Source organism: Achroia grisella, unplaced genomic scaffold (assembly GCF_030625045.1).
Source record: "Achroia grisella isolate CSIRO2021 unplaced genomic scaffold, CSIRO_AGI_Agris_v1 utg1314, whole genome shotgun sequence".
Lineage (NCBI taxonomy): Eukaryota > Metazoa > Arthropoda > Insecta > Lepidoptera > Pyralidae > Achroia > Achroia grisella.
The window spans coordinates 357,459-383,047 of NW_026712619.1; the positions used below are offsets into that span (position 1 = coordinate 357,459).

At 34.7% G+C, this 25,589-nt stretch overlaps 1 protein-coding gene across 1 annotated transcript in view; it reads right to left on the minus strand.

Moving 5' to 3' along the window:
* LOC131855174 (prothoracicostatic peptides) overlaps positions 1 to 25,589 on the minus strand; it is a 121,221-nt gene that overhangs the window by 11,879 nt on the left and 83,753 nt on the right. The window contains exons 2-5 of the mRNA XM_059206420.1: positions 19,915 to 20,010; positions 12,258 to 12,701; positions 11,563 to 11,667; positions 1,665 to 1,773 (exon numbers count right to left, since the gene is read on the minus strand). Of these exons, the coding sequence (XP_059062403.1) occupies positions 1,665 to 1,773; positions 11,563 to 11,667; positions 12,258 to 12,701; positions 19,915 to 20,010 (754 nt within the window). The remainder of the gene's footprint in view (positions 1 to 1,664; positions 1,774 to 11,562; positions 11,668 to 12,257; positions 12,702 to 19,914; positions 20,011 to 25,589) is intronic.

Consider the following 25,589-nt stretch of genomic DNA (forward strand, 5'->3'; position numbering starts at 1 on the left):
TTGTTAGAAATGTGGACTAATGACCCCATTGCTAGCAATGTACCAATGTCAGGTTGACCTCCACGCGGTTCCCCCTGGAAACCATCGTGATACATTCCCGGTGAATTTGTCACGTTGGGCTAACTGATCTGACCTCATGTTCATCTTATCATCCTCCACTGGTGCCCCGCCAGCGTAAACCGTTAGCGCAAGCGAGTGTACCATTCCATTATCATCCATAAAATAAAAAAAAAATAGTCCCTGCAAGCTGGATAAGCATAAGGCGAAATTAGGCCTCAGCTTAACAGCAATCTGCAGATTTTGCCAAGCAGAAGAGGAAACGCCACTGCACATCCTATGTGACTGTAGCTCTCTCATGCATAAACGAAATATCTCCTTTGGAAAGTTTACACTCTTTCCCGAGGAGATAAAAACCATCGCTCCTAAGAATATCCTTCAATTCTTGTCCATTACGGGTCTACATAGGTAGAGAACTCTGAATAAGGGCGAGCACAATAGATCTATACAGGTCGCAGTGTTACAGGTTAGTGCCTGATAGTAGCCCAAATTTCCCCAATAAAAAAAAGAGGCTGGAAACATTGACGGTGAGAGAGAGTGCCTCTCCTTAGCTCTCGTACGCAGCAGGGATGTAGGGGCGGATCTATCTAAGTGCTTTTGGGCTGCAGCTCAGAACCCCGATGATACAAAGGGCTCCCAATACCCATTGAAACGATATTTAGAATATAAAAATATCTAGAATAGAATAGACAATTATGTATTCAAATAAGTATTTAATTGAATTAGTGCTAATCGGTGGTTTGTATTCACACACTTAAACTTAAATTGTAAGTAAGAATAAATTATTTAAAAGAGCAACACACAAGTTTATTGCTTGTTCTTCTTGTGATGAGACAGCATTCCGAATGAGCGGTAGATTAAAAAAAAAAAAAAATGTTATGACTATTCAAAAGTGCTTCAATGTAAGTTTATTTGAATAAATGATTTTCTATTCTATTCTATTCTAAACTTAATTTATGCACTTTTGAATCGTCATAACAATTTTTTTTTATTTACCGTTCTTTCGGAAAGCTGTCTCATCATAAGAAGAACGAGCAAGAAACTTGTGTGTTGCTCTTTTAAATGATCCTTGTAAGTTCACATTTACAAGGCGAAACGTGTGAGTACAAACTACCAACCAGCACTAATTTATTAGGTGTTTGAATGTTTAATTAACTACATGGGTCAGTTCGGGTCTATCGAAAGGAACAGGTATTTTCGCTCGTTTTTTTATATTTTATAGGTACTGTAGGTAGACCCCTAAGTAGATTTAGCCGAGGGCCCCACAAATTTACAATCTACCCCTACAGGGATGGTAACTATGTAGAGGTGGAGTCGCTCAATAGTGGATTATAATACTCAACTGACTGAACTGGCAAACTTTCTACAAGCAATTAGGACGGCAAATGGTATGTGGTAAGTGGTGGTAATGGTAATGGTAAGTAACCGTCTCATATGTATAATAACAGTACGCACTTAAATCACAATATACATTGTAACTTTGTATTATACATTTACCATTTCTGAAATCCAAGACATATTGCCCCCGTACTCTGCAGTTTATCGTAAATAGAACGTCGTTCTATGTTAGAAGTGTAGAATATTTGAAATTATTAAGTATTCATTACCGCTGTTGTACGGGTGTTGCTTGACGGGTCGCTTGCCCCACGCGCCGTGTAACGCTTGCCATGCCTTCTTTTCGGGTGTCTCTATCGCTGTCCTTTCGATGTTTTCCAACTGAGAACAAATAATTGAATTAGTCAATATATGTAAGTATTTTTTTTTAATTATTTTACCTTCGCCTATATAATAATAATAATAATCTCAGAACAATTCACACAGCGCCATCTAGTCCCAAGTTAAGCTACCTAACTAGTTGTAACCGCAACTTTGTCCGCTCGGTATTTACTTTATTTATTATTAAGAATTTTTTTCTAAAATAAAATTACTCCTATTAACTCTCTCCTTAAAATTATAAGGAGTAACTTAGGTAAAGTTACTCATTATAACATTAACTATCTGAGAGTCAAAGTTTCGTCAAAATAGGTCCAGTCGTTTCATATATTAGCAAGAACAAACACACATACAGAAAAAGTATGATAACAAAACAAACTTTCGCGTATATAATATTAGTACGGATACTCGTGAACGGGTTCTGCTTGTAGTCTTGTCTGCTCTGATAATTATGACTGATTTATTTTGTTACTCAAGTAGTATTCATCATCATCATCATCATCATCATCATATGTATACTTAGCTATTTTGCAGTTTGTATACACACAAAATTCTCAAAAACTGAACTCTGAACAATAATTATTTAAAATATAACTTGTGTGTTGCTCACATACAAGTTTCTCTCTCGTTCTTCTTGTGATGAGTCTGAGTTCCGAATGAGTGGTAGAATAAAAAAAAATGTGACTATTCAAAAGTGCTTATTTAATTATGAACAACATTTGTTTTAAAGAGTAAGTAACATGAAAGTTTCTGGCTCGTTCTTCTTGTGATGAGTCTGCGTTCCGGATGAGCGGTAGAATAAAAAAAAATGTGACTATTCAAAAGTGCTTATTTCATTATGAACAACTTTTTTTTTAAAGAGTAACACGAAAGAGTCTGGCTCGTTCTTCTTGTGATGAGTCTGCGTTCCGGATGAGCGGTAGAATAAAAAAAAATGTGACTATTCAAAAGTGCTTATTTCATTATGAACAACATTTGTTTTAAAGAGTAAGTAACATGAAAGTTTCTGGCTCGTTCTTCTTGTGATGAGTCTGCGTTCCGGATGAGCGGTAGAATAAAAAAAAATGTGACTATTCAAAAGTGCTTATTTCATTATGAATAACATTTGGTTTAAAGAGTAACACGAAAGTTTCTGGCTCGTTCTTCTTGTGATGATTTTGCGTTCCGAATGAGTGATAGAATAAAAAAAATGTGACTATTCAAAAGTGCTTATTTAATTATGAACAACATTTGTTTTAAAGAGTAAGTAACATGAAAGTTTCTGGCTCGTTCTTCTTGTGATGAGTCTGCGTTCCGAATGAGCGGTAGAATAAAAAAAAATGTGACTATTCAAAAGTGCTTATTTAATTATGAACAACATTTGTTTTAAAGAGTAACACACAAGTTTCTTGCTCATTCTTCTTGTGATGAGTCTATATTCCGAATGAGTGGTAGAATAAAAATATGACTATTCAAAGTGCTGGTATTGAGTTTATTTGATTGAAGAATATTTCTATTTCTATTTAAAAAGTATGATGCCACACTGTAATAAATATTAATGGAAAAATTATTATGTTATAACTTATATTTCTACATTTTTACTAAAGCTTCCCAGGTCACGAGCTTTTGCAATCTATATAAATAAAATTGGAGTGTCTGTCTGTAATATTGAAGTAACCGTTTTTCACTACATGCATATGAATATACGGTATATATACCAAAATAACATTTTTTTACGACTTTTCTCTGTCTGTCTGTTTGTTCCGGCTAATCTCTGAAATGGCTGGACCGATTTTGACGTGACTTTTATTGGCAGATAGCCGATGTAATAAGGAGTAACTTAGGCTATTTTTATTTAAGAAAAATTCTTTTATTTTAGAAAATGAAAGTTAAATTCCACGTGGACGAATTCGTGGGTTTTTATGTACAAGCTACTAGTCTATATATATAAATAACATTGGAGTGTCTGTTTGTAATATTGAAATAACCCTTTTTTACTACATGCATATGAAAATAAATACAACAAAATAACATTTTTTTACCACTTTTGTCTGTCTGTCTGTATGTCTGCCTGTTGGTTCCAGCTAATCTCTGAAATGGCTGGACCGATTTTGACGTGACTTTTATTGGCAGATAGCCGATGTGATAAAGAGTTAATAAGGAGTCTTAAATAAAAGTAGCCTAAGTTACTCTTAGGCTACTTTTATTTAAGAAAAAATGAAAGTTAAATTCCACGCGGACGAAGTCACGGGTTTTTATATACTAGCTACTAGTACATAATAAATTGGGTCATCACATATTTAGGTGGGCGTTCACATTCTATCGTTATATCTTCGTAAATGTTACCATTTTCAATATATGAGTATATGGTATTACTTTCTGTATTCATACATATATAAGTGTTACATTTTCTGCCCTGTCAACACTATTCTTCAACCTCTATTTTTTGTTTTTTATTGTCTATGCTTTTTATGGAAACTGTATTGTCTATGGCCATCTTTAAAATGTCTTTAAAATACGGCCATCTTTAAAATATACATATTAAAAAGATCTTTATTTTATTACCAAAATTTACCTAATGAGAGAGCTGCATTCAGAATAATCTGCAACATATATTTGTTACAGTTACAGCCAGTTAAATATATATGTAATGTACTTATTCTTTTCAAATACATATTATACATGTTTACAATAATACAGATTAATTTTTTAATTCAAATTTGGTATAATAGAGTGACCACCAGCATCATTACATAGTATAAAACAAAGTCGCTGTCGCTGTCTGTCCGTCCCTATTTATGCTTAAATCTTTAAAACTACGCAATGGATTGTGAAGCGGTTTTTTTTAATAGATAGAGTAATTCAAGAGGAAGGTTTATATATATAATGCATGTACACCCTGCCGAAGCCGGGGCGAGTAGCTAGTATGCTATATCAAATCTACCGTCAGTTCGGAATGATTTCGAGATGAGAAGAACTGATAAGAAACTCAGCTCGTATTCTTTTCAAATAAATGTTGTACATGTTTATAATAATACAAATTAATTTTTAAATTCAAATTTGTAATAATAGAGTGACTACCAGCATGTGCTATAAAAGCAAATTTATTGATCAATATTAATTCAATGGAGTCGCTGTTATATAGAGATTTTAGTTCAATGGAGTCGCCATTTTGTAGAGATTACTAATTTTTTTTTGTTTCTATATCTTTGCTCTTCTGTATAGTTTCAGATGAAACAATACTTTGCGGTGACTTGTGGGCTTATACTTGAAGAGGATTACGCTTTGTTAAACTTGCTTCTTAATAAATCCTGGAGATGAACGCGGTGGACAAAACACTCCTTTATCATATAGACACTGTATATGTAGTTATAAGTCATGTAGCAATAATTATAATTGTATGATGGTATGAGAATTTGTTGAAAATTGATTATGTTTCATTTCTATGTAAGACGATCAACATAGAAGCTGCTACACACTCAATCTTTGTGTAATCAGATAATATGGTAAGCACTATGAATTCTAAGTATTTTCTACAAAAAATATTGTAGATATTTACAAATTCTTCAATTTTATTTATAACCAGCTGTTCCCTCGACATCGTCCGCGTGGAATTTGAAAATTTAAAATTTAAAAGTTACTCCTTATTATATTAGCTACCTGCCAATAAAAGTCCCGTCAAAATCGTCCCAGCCATTTCAGAGATTACCCGGAAGAAAAACAGACAGACAAAATTTGTAAAAAATGTTATTTTGATGTATGTACTGTATTTATATTTAAAAAAAAAACGGTTATTTCAATATTACAAACAGACACTCCAATTTTATTTATGTGTATAAAATAAGATTTTTTTACATAAAAAGTGCTTTCCTTTGACACATTTTAATCTTTTTTAGGCATAATCTGGGACATTCTCTGGCAGTTTGTAATAAAACCTTAGGCAATTACCATAAAACGAATTAGCAACTTTAGTTAAACGACATTTACGTAAAACCAGTTGGTTATTATTTCGTAAACTGTTAGTGTTGCCAGCTATAACAATTGTACGACCACACCATGAAACAAACATGGCGTTCTTAAAGTTAATATTCCTGAACACAATACCCTTGGACAATTCACATAGCGCCATCTAGTTCTAAGCTAAGCAGAGCTTTTACACTACATTTTATTATCATCAGTGGTAGATAAAAAACAAATTGTTATGACTATTCAAAAGTGCTTAAATTAAGTTTATTTGAATAAATGATTTTCTATTCTATTCTATTCTATCATCATTGCCTTGCCTTTATCCCATTATTTGGGGTCGGCGCAGTATGTCATTCTCTTCCACTGATATCAGTCGTCATATCTAAACATACTCTTCTTTTATTCATATCATCTTTCACACAATCCATCCATCTTTTCTTAGAGCGTCCCATCCCTTTACACTACATTTTATTATATATCTATTTTTTTGTAAATACATACATAATATACATAGAAAATACCCATACCGATACAAACAATCTTACTCATGAATACAAATATCGTGCCGTGCGAGGAATCGAACCCGCGACCATCGGACGTAAAGCGGTGTGCTAGACCGCTAGACCACTGAGGTCACCAATTATATTTCCACCGTCAACAATTGTTCACTGCGCCACCTATGGTTGACTCAATTCAAATTCAAATTCAAAATATCTTTATTCATGTAGGTCTATTACAGACTTATGATATGTCAAATCTACCGTCAGTTCGTAATGATTTCGAGATGAGAAGAACTGATGAGAAACTCAGCTCGTATTCTTTTCAAATAAATGTTATACATGTTTACAATAATACAGATTCATTTTTAAATTCAAATTTGAGAGAATAGAAAATGTCGGATTGTGTTACGTCCGCCAATTATATATTTGTATCAGTTATATAGTACCATAACACAAGCTTTAGCTAGCTTAACTTGGGACTAGATGGCGCTGTGTGAATTGTTCTGAGATTATTATTATTATTATAAATGACAAACAAAATTATATCTTTGTCACCAGTTATTTGTGTCAGTTATCTAGTACCCGTAACACAAGCTTTAGCTAGCTTAACTTGGGACTAGATGGCGCTGTGTGAATTGTTCTGAGATTATTATTATTATTATAAATGACAAACAAAATTATATCTTTGTCACCAGTTATTTGTGTCAGTTATCTAGTACCCGTAACACAAGCTTTAGCTAGCTTAACTTGGGACTAGATGGCGCTGTGTGAATTGTTCTGAGATTATTATTATTATTATAAATGACAAACAAAATTATATCTTTGTCACCAGTTATTTGTGTCAGTTATCTAGTACCCGTAACACAAGCTTTAGCTAGCTTAACTTGGGACTAGATGGCGCTGTGTGAATTGTACTGAGATTATTATTATTATTATAAATGACAAACAAAATTATATCTTTGTCACCAGTTATTTGTGTCAGTTATCTAGTACCCGTAACACAAGCTTTAGCTAGCTTAACTTGGGACTAGATGGCGTTGTGTGAATTGTACTGAGATTATTATTATTATTATAAATGACAAACAAAATTATATCTTTGTCACCAGTTATTTGTGTCAGTTATCTAGTACCCGTAACACAAGCTTTAGCTAGCTTAACTTGGGACTAGATGGCGCTGTGTGAATTGTCCTGAGATTATTATTATTATTATTATAAATATAAATGAAGAACCAGAGTGACCGACATAGCCCGAAGAATTGCGACTCTGAAGTGGCAATGGGCAGGGCACATAGCTCGTAGGACAGATGGCCGTTGGGGCAGTAAAGTCCTCGAGTGGCGACCGCGGACCGGAAGACGCAGCGTGGGAAGGCCTCCAGCAAGGTTGATTGACGATCTGGTCAAGATCGCTGGAAGGCATTGGATGCGAGCAGCACAGGACCGATCGGCGTGGAGGGAGGTCTATGTCCAGCAATGGACGTCTTCCGGGCTGAGATGATGATGAAGATGATGAATTATAAATGATATACAAAATTATATGTTTGTCACGTCCGTCTAGTCTACGATGTGTACACTCAAATGGCCTATAAATATTTTTAAAATCGGTGTGTACTGCAGACGCGTCTCCTACATCCATTACAACGTTAAATTTCTCCAGGGGCGGATGGTGGCGCGCCCTCCCGTCTCATGTCGTGTATCTTCACAGCGTTACCCCTGGGGAGCCGGCACACGTCTACCGTAAGGTCACAGGTAAGCATTTGTTGACACTCGGTTTAGTATCAAATTTCTAGATTTCTCTTATTACATACAATTCGTGGTAAAATATTTTCAGTAATATGAAGGTACATATATAGCGTTATACTGCAAATATAATAATAATAATAATAATAATCTCAGGACAATTCACACAGCGCCATCTAGACCCAAGTTAAGCTAGCTAAAGCTTGTGTTATGGGTCCTAGACAACTGATACAAATACATAGATAATTTTTTTTCGTAAATACATACATATTATACATAGAAAATACCCAGACCGATACAAACAATCATACTCATGAATACAAATGTTTGTAATAATAATAAACTGCCAGAGTCTACGCTAAATCTTACAGAGAGGCAATTCAAATCTTATATTAAACAAATGTTATGTAAAAAAGCCTATTATAAGATAGATGAATTTATAGATGATAGCAATATATAGCAAGAATAAGTTTATTTGCGGACAACGTTATAATTTTAATTTTCATACTGCTTTCTTGATATATGATAGCGTAGCGGCTTTTGTATTGATTGCCGCATGCATCCTTATGTAAAGTGCGAATACTGTAACTACCATATAGTAATTTTTGTAGCTGTGACGTGGTCGTGTGGAATGAGTAGTCATGCTCACTAAAATGTCCAGACATGTGGCGGCGTGGTGGGCCGGGTCAATGGGCTCCCTAAAATATGGTCGAGCGCAGTGATGGCTGGCTCATCCGTCATACTCGTGAACGAGTGCTGCTTGTAGGGACTGGTCTGCTCTTATCACTGCGACTGATTTAATCTTATTGCATGATTATATTTGACCCAAAAAATTTGTGCTTGTTGGTAGTTTGTATTCACACGTTTCGACTTTTAAATGTAAACTTACAAGGATTATTTAAAAGAGCAACACACAAGTTTCTTGCTCGTTCTTCTTGTGATGAGACAGCTTTCCGAACGAGTGGTAGATAAAAAACAAATTGTTATGACTATTCAAAAGTGCTTAAATTAAGTTTATTTGAATAAATGATTTTCTATTCTATTCTATTCTATTCTATTTGTGCCGTGCGAGGAATCGAACCCGCGACCATCGGACGTAAAGCGGTATGCTAGACCGCTAGACCACAAAGGTTGTCAAATATATATGTATATATATCGTCCGCGTTGAATTTAACTATATTTTTCTAAAATAAAAGTAGCCAAGTTACTCCTTATTACATCAGCTACCTGCCAATAAAAGTTCCATCAAAATCAGTCCAGCCATTTCAGAGATTAGCCGGAACAAATAGACAGACAGACAAATTGTAAAAAAAAATATTTTGGTGTATGTACCGTATTTATATTCATATGCATATAGTAAAAAACGGTTATTTCAGTATTACAAACAGACACTCCAATTTTATTTATATGTATAGATTTCACTGCCTTTTCTTACTCTACAACTGAAACACAGATACAGACAGACACAGAGCTGCTTGGTGACTGAAATAGTACCTTTAGGTCTATCCAGACCTCTACGTATAGGTAGACCTAGCTGGTAATTTTTTACTACCTCGGTAATATTAATAGTAGTTACATACCGCGGCGTTGCCTGCATAATTCAACCTACAATTCTCATTAATAAAGTAGCTGGAATGAACTACCTGCCGGGGTGTTCTCTAGAGAGTACAGCATGGGGTTTTTCAAGACTGGTATAATAAGTTTTCATAAGAGTCGGTAATGCACGTAATTCCTCTGGGCTCTCAGGCATCCATAGGCTACGGTAATCATTAACCATCAGATGGGCCGTATGCTTCATTGCCACCTTCATGCTAAAAAAACTTTTTTTTATTGGGATTGTTTGGGCTATTGTCAGGTATGGACCTGTAGCACTGCGACCTACATAGATCTATTGTGCTCGCCCTTTTTCAAAGTTCGCTACATAGACCGGTCAGGGACAAGAATTATTATTTCTATTTGAGTATTTAATAGAATTAGTGCTAATTGGTGGTTTGTATTCACACACTTAAACTTAAAAATGTAAAGTAATAATAAAATTATTTAAAAGAGCAACACGCAAGTTTCTTGCTCGTTCTTCTTGTGATGAGACAGCTTTCCGAACGAGCGGTAGATTAAAAAATGTAATGACTATTCAAAAGTGCTTCAATGTAAGTTTATTTGAATAAATGATTTTCTATTCTATTCTATTCTAATTGAAGGATATTCTTAGGTTTTCCTAAACCTGCCTGGAAATCAGGGATGGATCGTGAATTTCTGGGCTAAATCTACTTAGGGGTCTTCATTCATTCATTCATAATTTAAGAGCTACGCTCTTGTCGGTGGAGCTCTTGCCACTTTCCGCGATCTTCCATCATTCCATCTTTCACTTAGGGGTCTACCTAATTACATATATTACAAATTACATATAAAAAAATACACCGACCAGAAACAAGCGACCAGAAATTCCCCGTTCCTTTCTACACTCGCACTTGCATGGGTTGTATGATCTCAGGGTTGCCAACCTTATGATAGATTATACGATCTTTAACATTCTAGATATTTTTTTATATTCTAAATATCATTTCAATGGGGACTGGGGGCCCTTTCTATCCTCGGGCCCCAGGGCTGCTGCCTTTTTATTTTTTAAAGATTTTTTTATTTTATTTATTTACTTAAAACAGAAAACATGTGCACTGATTTACTGAAAAAACATAGAGGTATAATAATATCTCAGGACAATTCTGATAGAGATATTGAGTGGATTACATATATAGCAGTAAATATAATTTACTTTCGTTCCGATTGCAGTTGCACGTTACATACAAACTGTTACTTAGCAACAATACTTATTTTAAATGTGATGGATTATACTTTTTCTTTTTAAATCAATGTGCCTAATAAGTTCACACAGCGCCATCTAGTCTCAAGCTAAGCAGAGCTTGTGTTATGGGTACTAGACAACTGATATAAATACATGGATACATTTTTTTTTGTAAATAAATACATATTATACATAGAAAACAACCAGACCGATACAAACAGTAATACTCATGAATACAAATGTTTGTATCGTGCGAGGAATCGAACCCACGACCATCGGATAGTAAAGCGGTGTGCTAAACCACTAGACCACTGAGGCTGTCAAGCTGTCAATAAAACTGTGTTGCGAATATCGACGCCCTTCAACGAGTTTATATAATTCTTAGGTATCCACCCCTGCTGCAAGTGGGTTCTTAGAACTTCAATTCAATTCAATTCAAAATATCTTTATTCATGTAGGTCTATTACAGACTCTGTATCTTTATCCTGATCATCTGGATGAATGGCGGTCTTCCACAGTACGGTTTTCTAGAAACTTTTTGCCTCGCACAACCACATTGTGGAATCACCTTCCAGCAATGGTATTTCCGAACCAATACAATATTGATATCTTCAAGAAAAGAGCTTATTTCTTTTTAAACAACCGACAACGTACTTGCAATTCCCCTAGTGTTGCGGGTGCTCATGGGCGGCGGTAATCACTTACCATCAGGTGAGCCGCATGCTCGTTTGTCCCCTGTGTTATAAAAAAAAAACTCTTATGATATGTCAAATCTACCGTCGTACAGATGGTACGTAAAGCAGTGGTTACCTGTTGCATGGGGATGAGCTGTTCAATGGCTGCATCAATATCCTCGTAGTCAGCTTCAGGTCCGGAACGCTTGCCCCACGAGCCGTGGAAGTTCGCCCACTTTTCCTGTAGAAAACAAACGGGCATTTTTTTTTTCGTATTTTATATTGTATTTTTTACATTGCACTGAATAAAATATTTTTCTTTCTTTCTTCTTCTATTTTCCAGACAAATCACATAGATCCATCTAGTGTTAAATAATATTTATAACATAATAAAATCTACTTTATCTATACATATAAATAAAATTGGAGGATCTGTTTGTAATATTGAAATAACCGTTTTTTACTACATGCATATGAATATAAATACATACACCAAAATAACATTTTTTACAATTTTTGTCTGTCTGTCTGTTTGTTCCGGCTAATCTCTGAAATGGCTGGACCGATTTTGACGGGACTTTTAATGGAAGGTAACTGATGTAATAAGGAGTAACTTAGGCTACTTTTATTTTAGAAAAATAAAGTTAAATTCCACGCGGACGAAGTCGCGTGTACAGCTAGTTAGACAGAATTTTTTTGTATTTATATTCATATGCATGTAGTAAAAAACGGTTATTTCAATATTACAAACAGACACTCCAAATTCATTTATATGTATAGATTAGTTATTTATTTTCTATACTTCCGTTTATAAAATACAGTATTACTTACAGGTGCACGCTTGCCCCACGCTGAACTCATGTCTTGCCAGCCCCTCTTGCCCCAAGCCGAGCTCATGTCATTCCAACCTCTCTTGCCCCACGCAGAGCTCATATCGTTCCAGCCCCGTTTGCCCCAAGCAGAACTCATATCATTCCAACCTCGTTTGCCCCAAGCAGAGCTCATATCGTTCCAACCCCTCTTGCCCCAGGGAGTTTGAGAGAGATCACTCCATGCGCGTTTGCCCCACGCAGAGTTTAAATCTTGCCAACCTCTTTTTCCCCATGCTGAGTTAAGGTCTTGCCACCCTCTCTTGCCCCACGGGGAGTTTAGATCTTGCCAGGCTCGTTTACCCCACGCCGAACTCATATCTTGCCATCCTCTTTTTCCCCAACCTCCGTGTAAGCTGGACCATGCTCTTTTTTCCTCTTCTGTGAGTTCTACATCGTTTTCAGTCTGGAGAAAGAAAATAATAAGTTAACAACTAATTTATAAAACACAGAAAAGATGTTTTCAACATTCGGACAACTCGCTTATTTATATTTTTTAGTCTTCAATTTAGTTAAGTATGATATTGAAATGTATAATCTTAATCTAAATATATACAACTCAAAGGTGACTGACTGACATAGTGATCTATCAACGCACAGCTCAAACCACTGGACGGATCGGGCTGAAATTTTGCATGCAGGTAGATGTTATGACGTAGGCATCCGCTAAGAAAGAACTTTGATTAATTCTACCCCCAAGGGGAAATAAAATAGGGGATGAAAGTTTGTATGAAACTTTGCATGCATAAAGCTACTATGACGTAGGCATCCCCTAAGGGGATAAAAGTTTGTATAAATCTTCTTAGATTTTCGACTGATTGAACTGAAATTAAAGATTGGAGCTACTATGATGAAGACGTTCGCTTAAATAGGATTTTGATGAATTCAACCCCCATGGGGATAAAATAAGGGATGATGCAGGATGTAAATGTATTAGTTTGAACCTATCAGTACCTAATGGAACGAATAAATTGAAACGAACAAAATATTTTTTAGTTCTTTAGCCTACTTTTATTTTAGAAAAATAAAGTTAAATTCCACGCGGCTAAGAACGGGTGGTAATATTATAAACGCGAAAGTTTGTAAGTATGGATGGATGGATGTTTGTTACTCTTTCACGCAAAAACTTCTGAACGGATTTTGATGAAGCTATATTACTGTAAAGTTTCATTAAAATCCGTTCAGTAGTTTTTGCGTCCATCCATACTCACAGACTTTCGCGTTTATAATTTTAGTAACATAAATAGATGTTGTATCTGGTATAACATAAAGAACTATGAATGAAACTTGAAACTACCACGCAAACAAGATGGAAGTAGGTTAATAAACATTTGTCACACACCAGTCACGTGCTGTCACAACAATTTTGTTGTAACGTTTATTCGCAATGAAAAAATAAGTGACTCAAATTGATGTTTATGAGGAAAAATCACAAGGATGAATTGTTAACACGCGACTGGGCACAACAAGTTGTTTTATTATTCTATTAAAGCGTTCACATCTCAAAATGTTAATTGTGGAGATGCTGAGGCCGACTAACAGGGCGCAGTCTCTCTGTTGCGGAGATGAGCGTCCTCAGATTATACTAATACATTTTTTAGATATCCCAAATAGATACTTGAAAATGTATTTATAGGTCTACCTCATGATGAATACAAGATTTGTTGTGCTCAGAATTCGCTGAGTATATCTAAATTCTGTGTAGCGAGGACAATCTATAATTTTTCTGTCATCGTAACTTAGTTGTCGATTAATTTGATTTGTAGTGTGGTGAAGAAAATGTATAGGTTTCCGTTGACTTAAAGTTGTCAATTATTTCTGTTTGTAATAATCGGAAATATATAAATATACACAAAGTTTTTTGTATCAGTGTCAGCCATATTTGAAGTTGTGGAGGAGTTTTGAATTTGGTCTCGTAATGGTCACTTTGGTAGGGTAGTGAAGAAAATGTATAGGTTTTCGTCCTCTTAAGGTTGCCGATTATTTTTGTTTGTAATCACCGGAAATATATACACACAAAGTTTTTTGTGTCAGCCATATTTGAACTTGTGGAGGAGTTTGCGAGTCTTTAACTTGGGCTGTAATTTGGGCTACGATGTTTTAGTAATCATCTTAAAATTAGAAAATTCAAAACCTTAATCAAACGCTAAAAATTGTTCGGTATGGTTAAATTTTTTAAGAAATGAATTCGTAGGTATTGTCTTATCTTTAAACATTCCTTGGAAATATATAGTTATAGACTATTATCGCATTAAAAATAGTCTATTGAAGAATAAAACTGTGAATAAACTGTCATTCTCTGTGCGCGCCGTGCGTGTGGAACTCACTACCATCCTCCATACGGAGTGCGCAATCACTAACCATTTTCAAGAACGCTGTGAAATCGCACTATCTCTCTCAGTAAATATTCTTTCTGCTGTCCTTTCTTATTACTAAATTGTCGCCTTCATAATTGCATATATGTTGCTGTGTACCTATACTCGTATATATTTCTATATTATGTAGAATGTATATGTTTATAATATGTATTATTTTATATATTAATATTATTAATGTTTCTACTCCATCATGCGCCATCCACCACCTTCTGTCTTTTCTCCTCTACCCAAAGGTTGTCTGGAAGAGATCGCATAAGCGCCGCCTTTTACCCATAATCTAAATATTGTTTTCTTTTGTATATATATATTTTTTTGTTATTGTGGTGCAATAAAGAATAATAATAAATAAAAAATAAAATAAGTATTGTTTTAATTTTTCAAAATTTATAATACATTATATATATATCATAAATCATTTATTCATGTAGGATCATTTATTCATGAACGTCAAATTGAACTACATCCTCAAAATATGTGTATTGCACTGACCTCTCTTAATGAGACCAAACCCGTTTTGGTCGACTGAAAAAGAGGCTTTCTAAGTTTTGCAGCGGCTTTTTAAAGTTGCTCTTTTGTTGCCGTTTTTACGCCGCAACCCCCTCGTCCCTCCTCCACCTCCCCCGGCGCCCTACCCACTGTCTTCAGCGGTCGTTTTGTATAACAATATACATTTCGTAAGCTCCCGTTTTGTCGACAAGTAAATGTTTTAAAACGAGTTTGTGTCGGCCAAGCGGATCCTTATTTTTATACAACTCATAATCTACTTAGTATGTTAGAAAAGAGGGCAGCAATACTTGCTTTTTACGCAACATTAACAGGTTCATTACGGAAAAGTCGAAATGTGTACATATTCTGATAATTTTTTTAAACAATTTCCTGTTTTATGGAGAGTGTTCTCATAGCGAACTGAGTAGAATAATTCAAATTCAAAATATCTTTATTCATGTAGATCTATTACAGACTCTTATGATATGTCAAATGCACTGTCAGTTCGGAATGATGTCGAGGTGAGAAGAACTTACAAGAAACTCAGCTCGTATTCATTTCAAATAAATGTTATATACATGTTTACAATAATACAGATTCATTTTTAAATTCAAATTTGGGAGAATAGAGTGATCACCAGTATACGCTATTGCAAAAGCAAATAGTCTAATCAGTGTTCGTAACCCGAACAGACCAGTCTCCACACGCAGTCCCCATAATCATAATGATAGATAAATAGATAGATAGGTAAATTCTTTATTCAACAATTACAAACACATGTTGTTTTTTGGTGATACAGAAAAAAAAACATGAATTAATAAAAGAAATGTAGGTGACTTTATGTGCCGCAAAAGTGAAAAGGCAGCCAACTCAGCATAATATATATAACTCTACAGCGCTGATATTCGATTGCCTGCTGTACTTACTATTGAAAAATTACATAAATATTAAACTTCGAGCTCTTTACCAAAATATATAAAGTAAGAGTAAACTGTAAATAATGTGATGAATTATATTATTAAACTACTTGTACTACATAAATACTATAAGGATTACACATATAGTGATATGGTGACAGGCTCCGTGAGATAAGATAGTGCAAGACAATGTTTACGGACAAGTTGGATAAGCAGCTTAATAAAGCTCCGTAGATAAGAGACAGAAACCGTAGAAAATAGGAGATTTTAAAGTAATTTGTTCAGTTAGGAGATGTTTTTAGTAGTATTTTTTTCAAATTCAAAAATCATTTATTCATGTAGGACATATCCCATCAAAAACATAAATGTGAAATGATAGCCGAGATTAATATTATGATATATGCCTTGATTGTTGACTTCTACGACAAAAGAGGTGAGATCTAAATGGGTGCCAAGTTCAATGGTCTGTCCTGAAATGTATTTATAACAATATAAAAATACTGTAGCCTAATTTGTAACTTGGCCAGTTCTCATATACCAATTATTACTTTCGATTGCTAGTTACTACTAATATTAAAATAGGAACCGACAAGTAACATGTTTAGAACTTGCGAAGGCTACAGTATATTTCGTATATGAAAACTAGCCAAGTTAGACCTATATTGTTATTAGCCGCTTATGAACGTCAAATTTTCTACGTTATGATTTTAGTTTTTTCCCTACCGCCCAGTTCTAAATATGGATCCAATTGAGAAGAACTGGCAAGAAACTCAATTGAATATTTTATTTTATATTTTATAAAAGCCAGTTTAGTTTCAATGTATATATATATCAATGTCTAATGTTGCGGGGAATGATACGATGTATATTACAGTAAACTTTATAATAAAAACACATTTGTAATTACTCAGTCACAACGGTGTATAGAAATAAATCGACGTAATTATATTTTAATGCAAAGGAAACGTGGATTATTTATTTATTCCGTATAAGCTCGCTTAACGTTCTGTTTCCCAATACGCTCACTTAGGTAGATTACATACGTAAACAATAAATGGAGAACAATATGAAGAATATATACGACTTAAATAATATAGTGCTCTGGTAATCTAAATATTATAACTCAAAGGTGACTGACATAGTGATCTATCAACGCACAGCTCAAACCACTGGACGGATGGGGCTGAAATTTGACATGCAGGTAGATGTTATGACGTAGGCATCAGCTAAGAAAGGATTTTGATTAAATCTACCCCCAAGGGGATAAAATAGGGGAATGAAAGTTTGTCAATTTTAAACTGATCGGGCTGACACTTTGCATGCATAAAGCTACAATGACGTAGGCATCCCCTAAGAAAGGATTTTGATAAATTCCACACCTAAGGGCAGAAAATAGGGGATGAAAGTTTGTATAAATCTTCTTAGATTTTCGACTGATTGAACTGAAATTAAAGATTGGAGCTACTATGATGAAGACGTTCGCTTAAATAGGATTTTGATAAATTCAACCCCCATGGGGATAAAATAAGAGATGATGCAGGATGTAAATGCATTAGTTTGAACCTATCAGTACCTAATGGAACGAATAAATTAAGACGAACAAAATAATTTTTAGTTCTTTAGGCTACTTTTACTTTTAGAAAAATAAAGTTAAATTCCTCGCGGACGAAGTCGCGGGAACAGCTAGCTAGTAATATGTAAAATTATATTATCTGTGGTAAAGTCCACATATAAAAGTAAATTAAAAAATCACTTAATATTTTACATTGGAATTCTGATATTCCGTCATATCGTTAAAAGGATATTATTTTGTTATATAATTTTTTGTACATTGTTTTTTTTAGGTAAGGTATTTAACCTTGTTTTATTGTTTTTGTAAGTCGCGATTTTAGTAATTCTAGATCATTTTCATTTCGTGTAATGTAATTACAACGGTATATTTCTATCCTACCAAAATACAGCAATTTATACATAAAAATCTCTAGTTATATTTGAAGAGTCTAAGAGGACTCTTAGAAATATAGTCTTATATCTTTCAAAGGGTTTATTTACATATATTTGATATCTATTTGTCTGTTTGCATTCCCCCGTAGTGCATCGGCCATGTTTGCGAAGGTTGACGAGTTTTATGCAAATAAAAATATATGCAAGGCATTTTTTTAAATAGTATGGTGCACCCGCCGGCGCTAACGGTTTACGCTGGCTCCAGTGGAGGCTGATAAGATGAGCATGAGGTCAGGTCAGTTAGCCCAACGTGACAAATTCTCCAGCAATTTATCACGGCGGGGACGCGTGTAGGTTAACCTCATATGGTACAATGCTAGTAATGAGATCATCAGTCCACATTACTAACAAATCCTTTTTGTTATCAGGAGAGTCTAAATTATGTTAATCTGATAGATGATACGGCAGATTACCCTGCATCTGCTCCCTCAGATGGAAGGAGAAATAGAAATAGAAATAATCTTTATTCAAATAAACTCATTAGAAGCACTTTTGAATAGTCATATTTTGATTCTACCACTCATTCGGAATGCAAATTCATCACAAGAAGAATGAGCAAGAAACTTGTGTGTTGCTCTTTTTAATAGATGTTTTTTTTATATAAATAATTACAGTATAACAAGTAAGAGGCATGCGATAATCAACATAGAAATCGCTACGAACTCATTATTAGTGTAATCAGATAATATTGTCAGTGCTATGGATTTAAAGTTTTTCTATAAAAACATTATTATCGTTAACGAATTCTTCAATTGTATAGTAAGCTTTTTTTGCAAAGGAACTGTTTTATTTGACATTTAAATCTTTATCTGATAGAAGATAAGGTAGATTACCCTGCATCTGGTCCCTCAGGGGTAAGGAGATTAATCTACACTAAAAACACCGTTGCTAGAAATGTACCATGTCAGGTTGATTTCCACGTGGTTCCCCCTAGAAACTATCATGATAAATTCCATATTTGTCACGATGTGCTACCTGATCTAACCTCGTACCTTTCTTAGGCATGAAGTCAGGTGAGGTAGTAGTTAAAATGACGTCCTCCATTGGTCCCCGCCAGCATAAACCGTTAGTGTAGGCAGACGCAACATTCCATTATCATCATCATCATCATCATCTGCTTCTTACTTATCCCATTTATTTGGGGTCGGCGTAACGCAACATTCCATTATCATCCATTAAAAATACTCTGCGTAACTCTATGCTGCTCTGGACACAGGATTGTTAGTGATGTCCTGACCAGTTGACCACCATCCGGTTTCTCCTGGAAACCATTTGGTTACATCCAGAATTCACCACGATGAGCTAACTGCTCTGACCTCGTCTTAACATCCCCTACTGGTGCCCCACTAGCGTAAACTGGTAGCGCCGGCAGAAACATTATTCCATTATCATCAAATTCAATTCAAATTCAAAATATATTCACTCATGTAGGTCTATTACAGACTCTTATGATATGTCAAATCTACCGTCAGTTCGGAATGATTTCGAGATGAGAAGAACTGACAAGAAACTCATCTCGTATTTTTTTTAAAATAAATGTTGTACATGTTTACAATAATACAGATTCATTTAAATTGAAATTTGAGAGAACAGAGTGACCACTAGCATATGCTATTGCAAAAAATAAAAATCTAATCAGTGTTTGCAACCTGAACAGACCAGTCCCCACAAGCAGCACCCGTTCACGAGTATGACGGTACATCTGTCGGTGACTTTAATTAAAAAATCAAAGATGGTTACTGCTGGTATATGGTTAATTTATTACGATGGGTAAAATGTTAAAATATTGTGGTGGGTTTGGAGATTGCCAGTGGCTCGTTGTATGAGTTGGTACCTGTTGGGGCGGGGCATCATGGTGCGGCTCATCCGCAGCCGCCACCGCCAGGGTTGTGAGTGCTGACAGCCACAGTGCAGCAACGCAGTACCGCATCTGTAACAAACATGGCAACACTTAGTACACAGTACAGAGAAATGTGTTTGTTAGTAATCGAATAGAATAGAAAATAGAAAGTCATTTATTTAAATAAACTTAATATAAGCACTTTTAAATAGACAACATTTTGTTCCGACTGATCTCTGAAATGGCTGGACCGATTTTGATGGAATTTTTTTTGACAGATAACTCATGTAATAAGGAGTTACTTATGCTACTTTTATTTCAGAAAAATAAAGTAAAATTCCACGCGAACGAAGTCGCGGGAGCAGTTAGTAATTAAATAATTATACGAGGAGTTTAATGTTTGGAGTGCTCGTCGGTCGACGTGAGTTACCGGTTCAACCGAGATGTCACGAGTTTTAGATTACAAGTGTACGCGAAAATCGTCAGAATACATAATTATTTAAAGTCTATTATTACTCCCCCAATTCAAACGGAGATCGAAATAACGAACTGAGCCGAGATTCGAACCCCTACTGGTGCTCAGACTAAAGTCGTATCCGTCAGGCGGGAGTTGGCCTTCAGCCGCTCCATAAGTCCTTCCTTTGGTTTGGACTGCCATCTGCACTCACCCCCTATGGTTTGATATATATGATATTGTTGTTAAATACTTGTGTATATTTTATTTCTTCTATCTTTTATACTAAAAGACAGGTGCTCGTACTAAATGATATAAATAAATTCTTGCCCACAAGTTACATTTATTTATTTATCTTTAATAGAATGCTTCGTATTTAAGGAAATCTTTATATAGTATAAAGTCGCTTCCGCTATCTGTCCACTTAGATCTTTTAAACGACGCAACGGATTTAATGCAATTTTTAGCAATAGATAGAGTGATTCAAGAGGAAAGTCTATATGTATAATACATGTACATTTGTGTAGCTAATATAACTATAAACATACAAGTTTTTCGTCTTTCCTTTAAGTTTATGTAATTGTTGGCGACCGGCCGCCGTAACCGCTTTTGATACTATTATCATATAAACTAAGTGTTTTCATCATTTAGACACCCATACAGTTCATCGATCCGTTACAGTAATAATTTTAAGAAAGAAAGAAAGAAAAATATTTTATTCAGTGCAATATAAAAAATACAATATAAACAATAAACGAAAAAAAAGAGCAAATAAAATGTACATATAATTAAACTTAATTTACCGTCTAATTTTAAGACTTGTCTTGTTGACAGTCTTATAGTATATATATACCACTTGATTTCCAACGGTCGCAGGTTCGTTTCCTCGTACGGTGCAAACATTTATATTCATGAGTACGATTGTTTGTATTGGTGTATTATACACATATTCAAGAATACACACATTTTCACAGACTATACAAAAAAAAAGTATTATATCAGTTGTCTAGTTCCTGTATATTGGCGTGTATCATATCTTATGATTTATAATTTTTTTTTAATTTATCTGTAGGTAATATTTTTAAAATAATATCTAAAGTTAAACATCTTTGTCATCTCAATTTACATTGAAATTTATTATTTACCAATATTTTTACATTGAGATACTTTCTTGCAATGAGAATAAGTGTCGTATTCTCAATTAATGATTCACGTAATATTCGCAGAAACAAACTTTTGCTCTTAAGGGAAATCATATTTTAGGAGGGGAATACAAATATCACATTAAAAACATTTTGCCCTTATTACAATTTTAATATTAAATCCACGAAATTGTATTACGCAATAATTTATTATTTTAATACAATTACATGATTACATAGTATAAAACAAGGTCGCTGTCGCTGTCTGTATATATATGCCAGAAAACAGCGCTGTATAGGTGCACCTCATTGAGGTTGTGCTTATATGAGCAACAGCTGAGGCAGCTCCTATTGCCAACTTTCTATGTTATTATTTATTTCTTATTTTGTGTCTTATTGTATATTGTATTATTTGTTACTTCCACTTAATTACAGCAACTTTTGCCGTGCGTAAGGTTAGACAGTACACTGATACTGATACTGCTAGATTGGTCTATTTCAGTTATTTTCATAGTTTACTCTCTTATGGAATAATATTATGGGGAAAAGCGGCAGATATTAAAAATATATTCATATTACAAAAACGTGCCTTTCGAGCGATCTACTGTATGAAGAGTCGTGACTCATTAAGAGAGAAATTCAAAGAGGCAAATATTCTCACCGTTGTTTCTCAATTTATATATTCAAATATCCTATATGTTCATAAAAATCTTGACTTATTTCCAAAAAACAGCAATATTCATAATATTAATACTAGATTTAAAGACAAACTTGCTGTCCCCAAATATCGTTTAGAAAAAGTCAATAGGTCCTTTATGGGAATAGGTATAAAAATTTACAATAAGATACCAAAGGATATATTGGAATTACCCTTAAATAAATTCAAAACATCTGTTAAATCATATTTACTGAGCAAGGCCTATTACTCACTAAACGATTACTTGAACGACGAGCGTGCATGGCAATAGTTTTCATTGTCGGGATTTTCATTTAATGTTAGACATAGACACCTATATAAATGCATTGTAAATAAACTGGATTTAAAAAAAAAAGTAATTCAATTGAGTTTCTTGCCAGTTCTTCTCAATTGGATCTATATACCGAACTGGACGGTAGGGAAAAAAAATTATAATGTAAAACTTGACGTTCATAAGCGGCTAAAATGTCCTACATGAATAAATGATTTTTGAATTTGAAAAATTTGAATTTGTGTTATGTTGGCAATAAATCAATTATCTATCTATCTATCTAATATGATCTTCTTCTTCTTCTTCATCCTCGCCTCTTCCCGTTACTCGGGGTCGGCTTTTCTAATCCTGGGGCGCCATACATTTCGCTGGTAAGCATCGTCATTTGACAGGCCCAACTCCTGCATGTCCCTATGGACATTTGTCAACCAGGTAGTTGGTGGCCTGCCTCGTCCTCTTTTTGTTGTAGCCATGGAAAGGCACTTACTCACAATGTGGTTTTCAGATTTACGCAGAATATGTCCATACCAGTCCCTATTTTCGGGATGTTTGTTACGGTTTCACGCGAAAACTACTAAACCGATCTTCATGAAATTATTGTACACATATTCTTGGAGGTATGAACATAGGATACTTTTTATCATTAAAAAGATAACAAATATTTTTATAATAAACAAAAATATTAAATATCAACTATTTGCTGCATGTAGCAGCCAGTAATGAAGGAGAGAAGCCGCGGTAAATGCTAGTTATTTTTAATCTCAGCACAATTCACACAGAGCCATCTAAACTCAAGTTAAGCTAGCTAAAGCTTGTGTTACGGGTACTATATAAGTGATACAAATAAGTGGATTTTTTCGTAAATACATACATATTTTACTTAGGAAACAACCAGACCGATGCAAACAATCATAGTCATGAATACAAATGTTTGCCGTGCGAGGAATCGAACCCGCGACCATCGACGTAAAGCGGTGTGCTAAACCGCTAGACCACCGAGGTCGTCAACGCTAGGACGTAAATAGTAAGGGATAGTGGACGGTGTGGTCCGCGACCTATCCACCCACGCGCTGACATTTTCATAACTACGTGTGATCGGGGCAACATATCTGATATTTATTCACCTTCATATACGATCTCGACATTTAAACTGGGATCAATAAAAAATATTATATACGCTGTCACGACTTCCGCCGGATATATTTAATAAACTTGCTTTTGCTCGCGGCTTCGCTCTCGTAAATTTATCCCTTTAGGGGTGGAATTTATCAAAATCCTTTCTTAGGGGATGCCTACGTCATAGTAGCTTTATGCAAGCAAAGTCTCAGCCCGATCGGTTTATAATTGACGAAGTTTCATATAAACTTTCACCCCCTATTTTATCCCCTTGGGGGTAGAAATAATCAAAATCCTTTCTTAGTGGATGGCTACGTCATAACATCTACCTGCATGCTAAATTTCAGTCCGATCCGTCTAGTGGTTTGGGCTGTGCGTTGATAGATCACTATGTCAGTCATCTTTGAGTTATATAAATTTAGATAAATAACTCTTAAATAGTCCTTGACAGTTAACACAGCGCCTTCAAGTCTCACGGTAAGCAGAGCTTGTGTTATGGGTACTAGAAAAGTGATATAAATACATAGATATTTTTTTTGTAAATACATATCCATTTCTAGCAATGTGTTGCGTCAGGTCGACCTCCAAGTCTCCCTGGAAACTATCATGATATATTCCTGGTGATTTGTCATCTTTTGTTTGTTCATCTTATCATCTCGCACTGGTGCCCCGCCAGCATAAACCGTTAGCGCAGGTGGGAGCACCATTCCATTATCATCCATAAAAAAGAAGTTCAGCTTACCGTGGGACTAGATGGCGCTGTGTTAAAACTGAGTGTGATAAAGTGTGCTCTTCGACCTTTTCGATACCAAACATTAGTGGTCCAACTATGTTTGATTATCTTTCTTTTATTATAGCCCTTCTTTAAATAACAATTAATTATTTTTGAAGATCATGTATATTACTCGTTTCGTAGTATTGTAATTTACTAAGTTGTGTCGATATATATGCGTACACGCAAGTCTGCGTCTGATGGTATATATGATAAAATAACCCTGAATAATTCTTAGATTTTATTTAATGTTGTAACTAATCCTGAGTAATGTTTAGATTATATATATTTAAGTTTGTTATTGTCAATTTGTATGTTTACTTTGTTAGTCGTGGTTTAAAACTTAATATGCTATCGTCGTCGTCGAACTCACATTGTATTTTACTGATAAAGGCTATAACAGAATAGCAGAGAGGGTGGACTCACTGCCCTCACTGAGTTATAGACCGTTCTGTCTCATTCATTAGTTTTTAAATTATATTATTCTATGGGCAATAGTTGTATTGTGTGAAAAGTTTCTGTTTGAGACAAATAAAGGTTATTATTTTTTTTTTTTCAAAAATTCGCATCTCCCCTCTTATGGTGAGGAGATGGCAACTTACCCCCGGCAGAAGCACAGTCGGCCGGGGTTCAGGGCCCCAGGGAGAGAAACCGGCGTACAATGCGGGCAGAATCTAAGAGCACTGCTTTCTGCATCTTTCCCGGGAGTGAGCCGCCTCGGAATCCCAACCGTCTGAGATGTTATTATTATTATTATTGGAATGATGTATATATCGGTCACCTGTATAAATTTTCTCTTTTTTTTCTATTATTAGATCTCTTTTATTTTCTATTATTATTATTATTATTATATGTATATATTTGTATAAATTCACTATTTGTTACTGTACTCTTGTTAATTAATTTCATATTCTCTGTTAACTTTATAACGTGTTAGTTAGTCTGTTGTTATTAGTGAAAGCTTGTCAGTGGCTTAGTATGACGTCTACATTGATTTTATTTATGATATACTTAAATAGCCTTGGTGTTCCTTTAATAAATAAATAAAAATAAATTATTGCTTACTGTTGTGTATGGAAGAAATATTGTGTTTTTTCCTTATTTACATAATAATCAAATTGATTGAAGCTCAGAGAGATAGCGAGAGAGTTATCCAGAAATAAAGTAATCAATAGTAACAAGTTTGTAAGGCGAGCGATTGATACAATTTTTCAAAC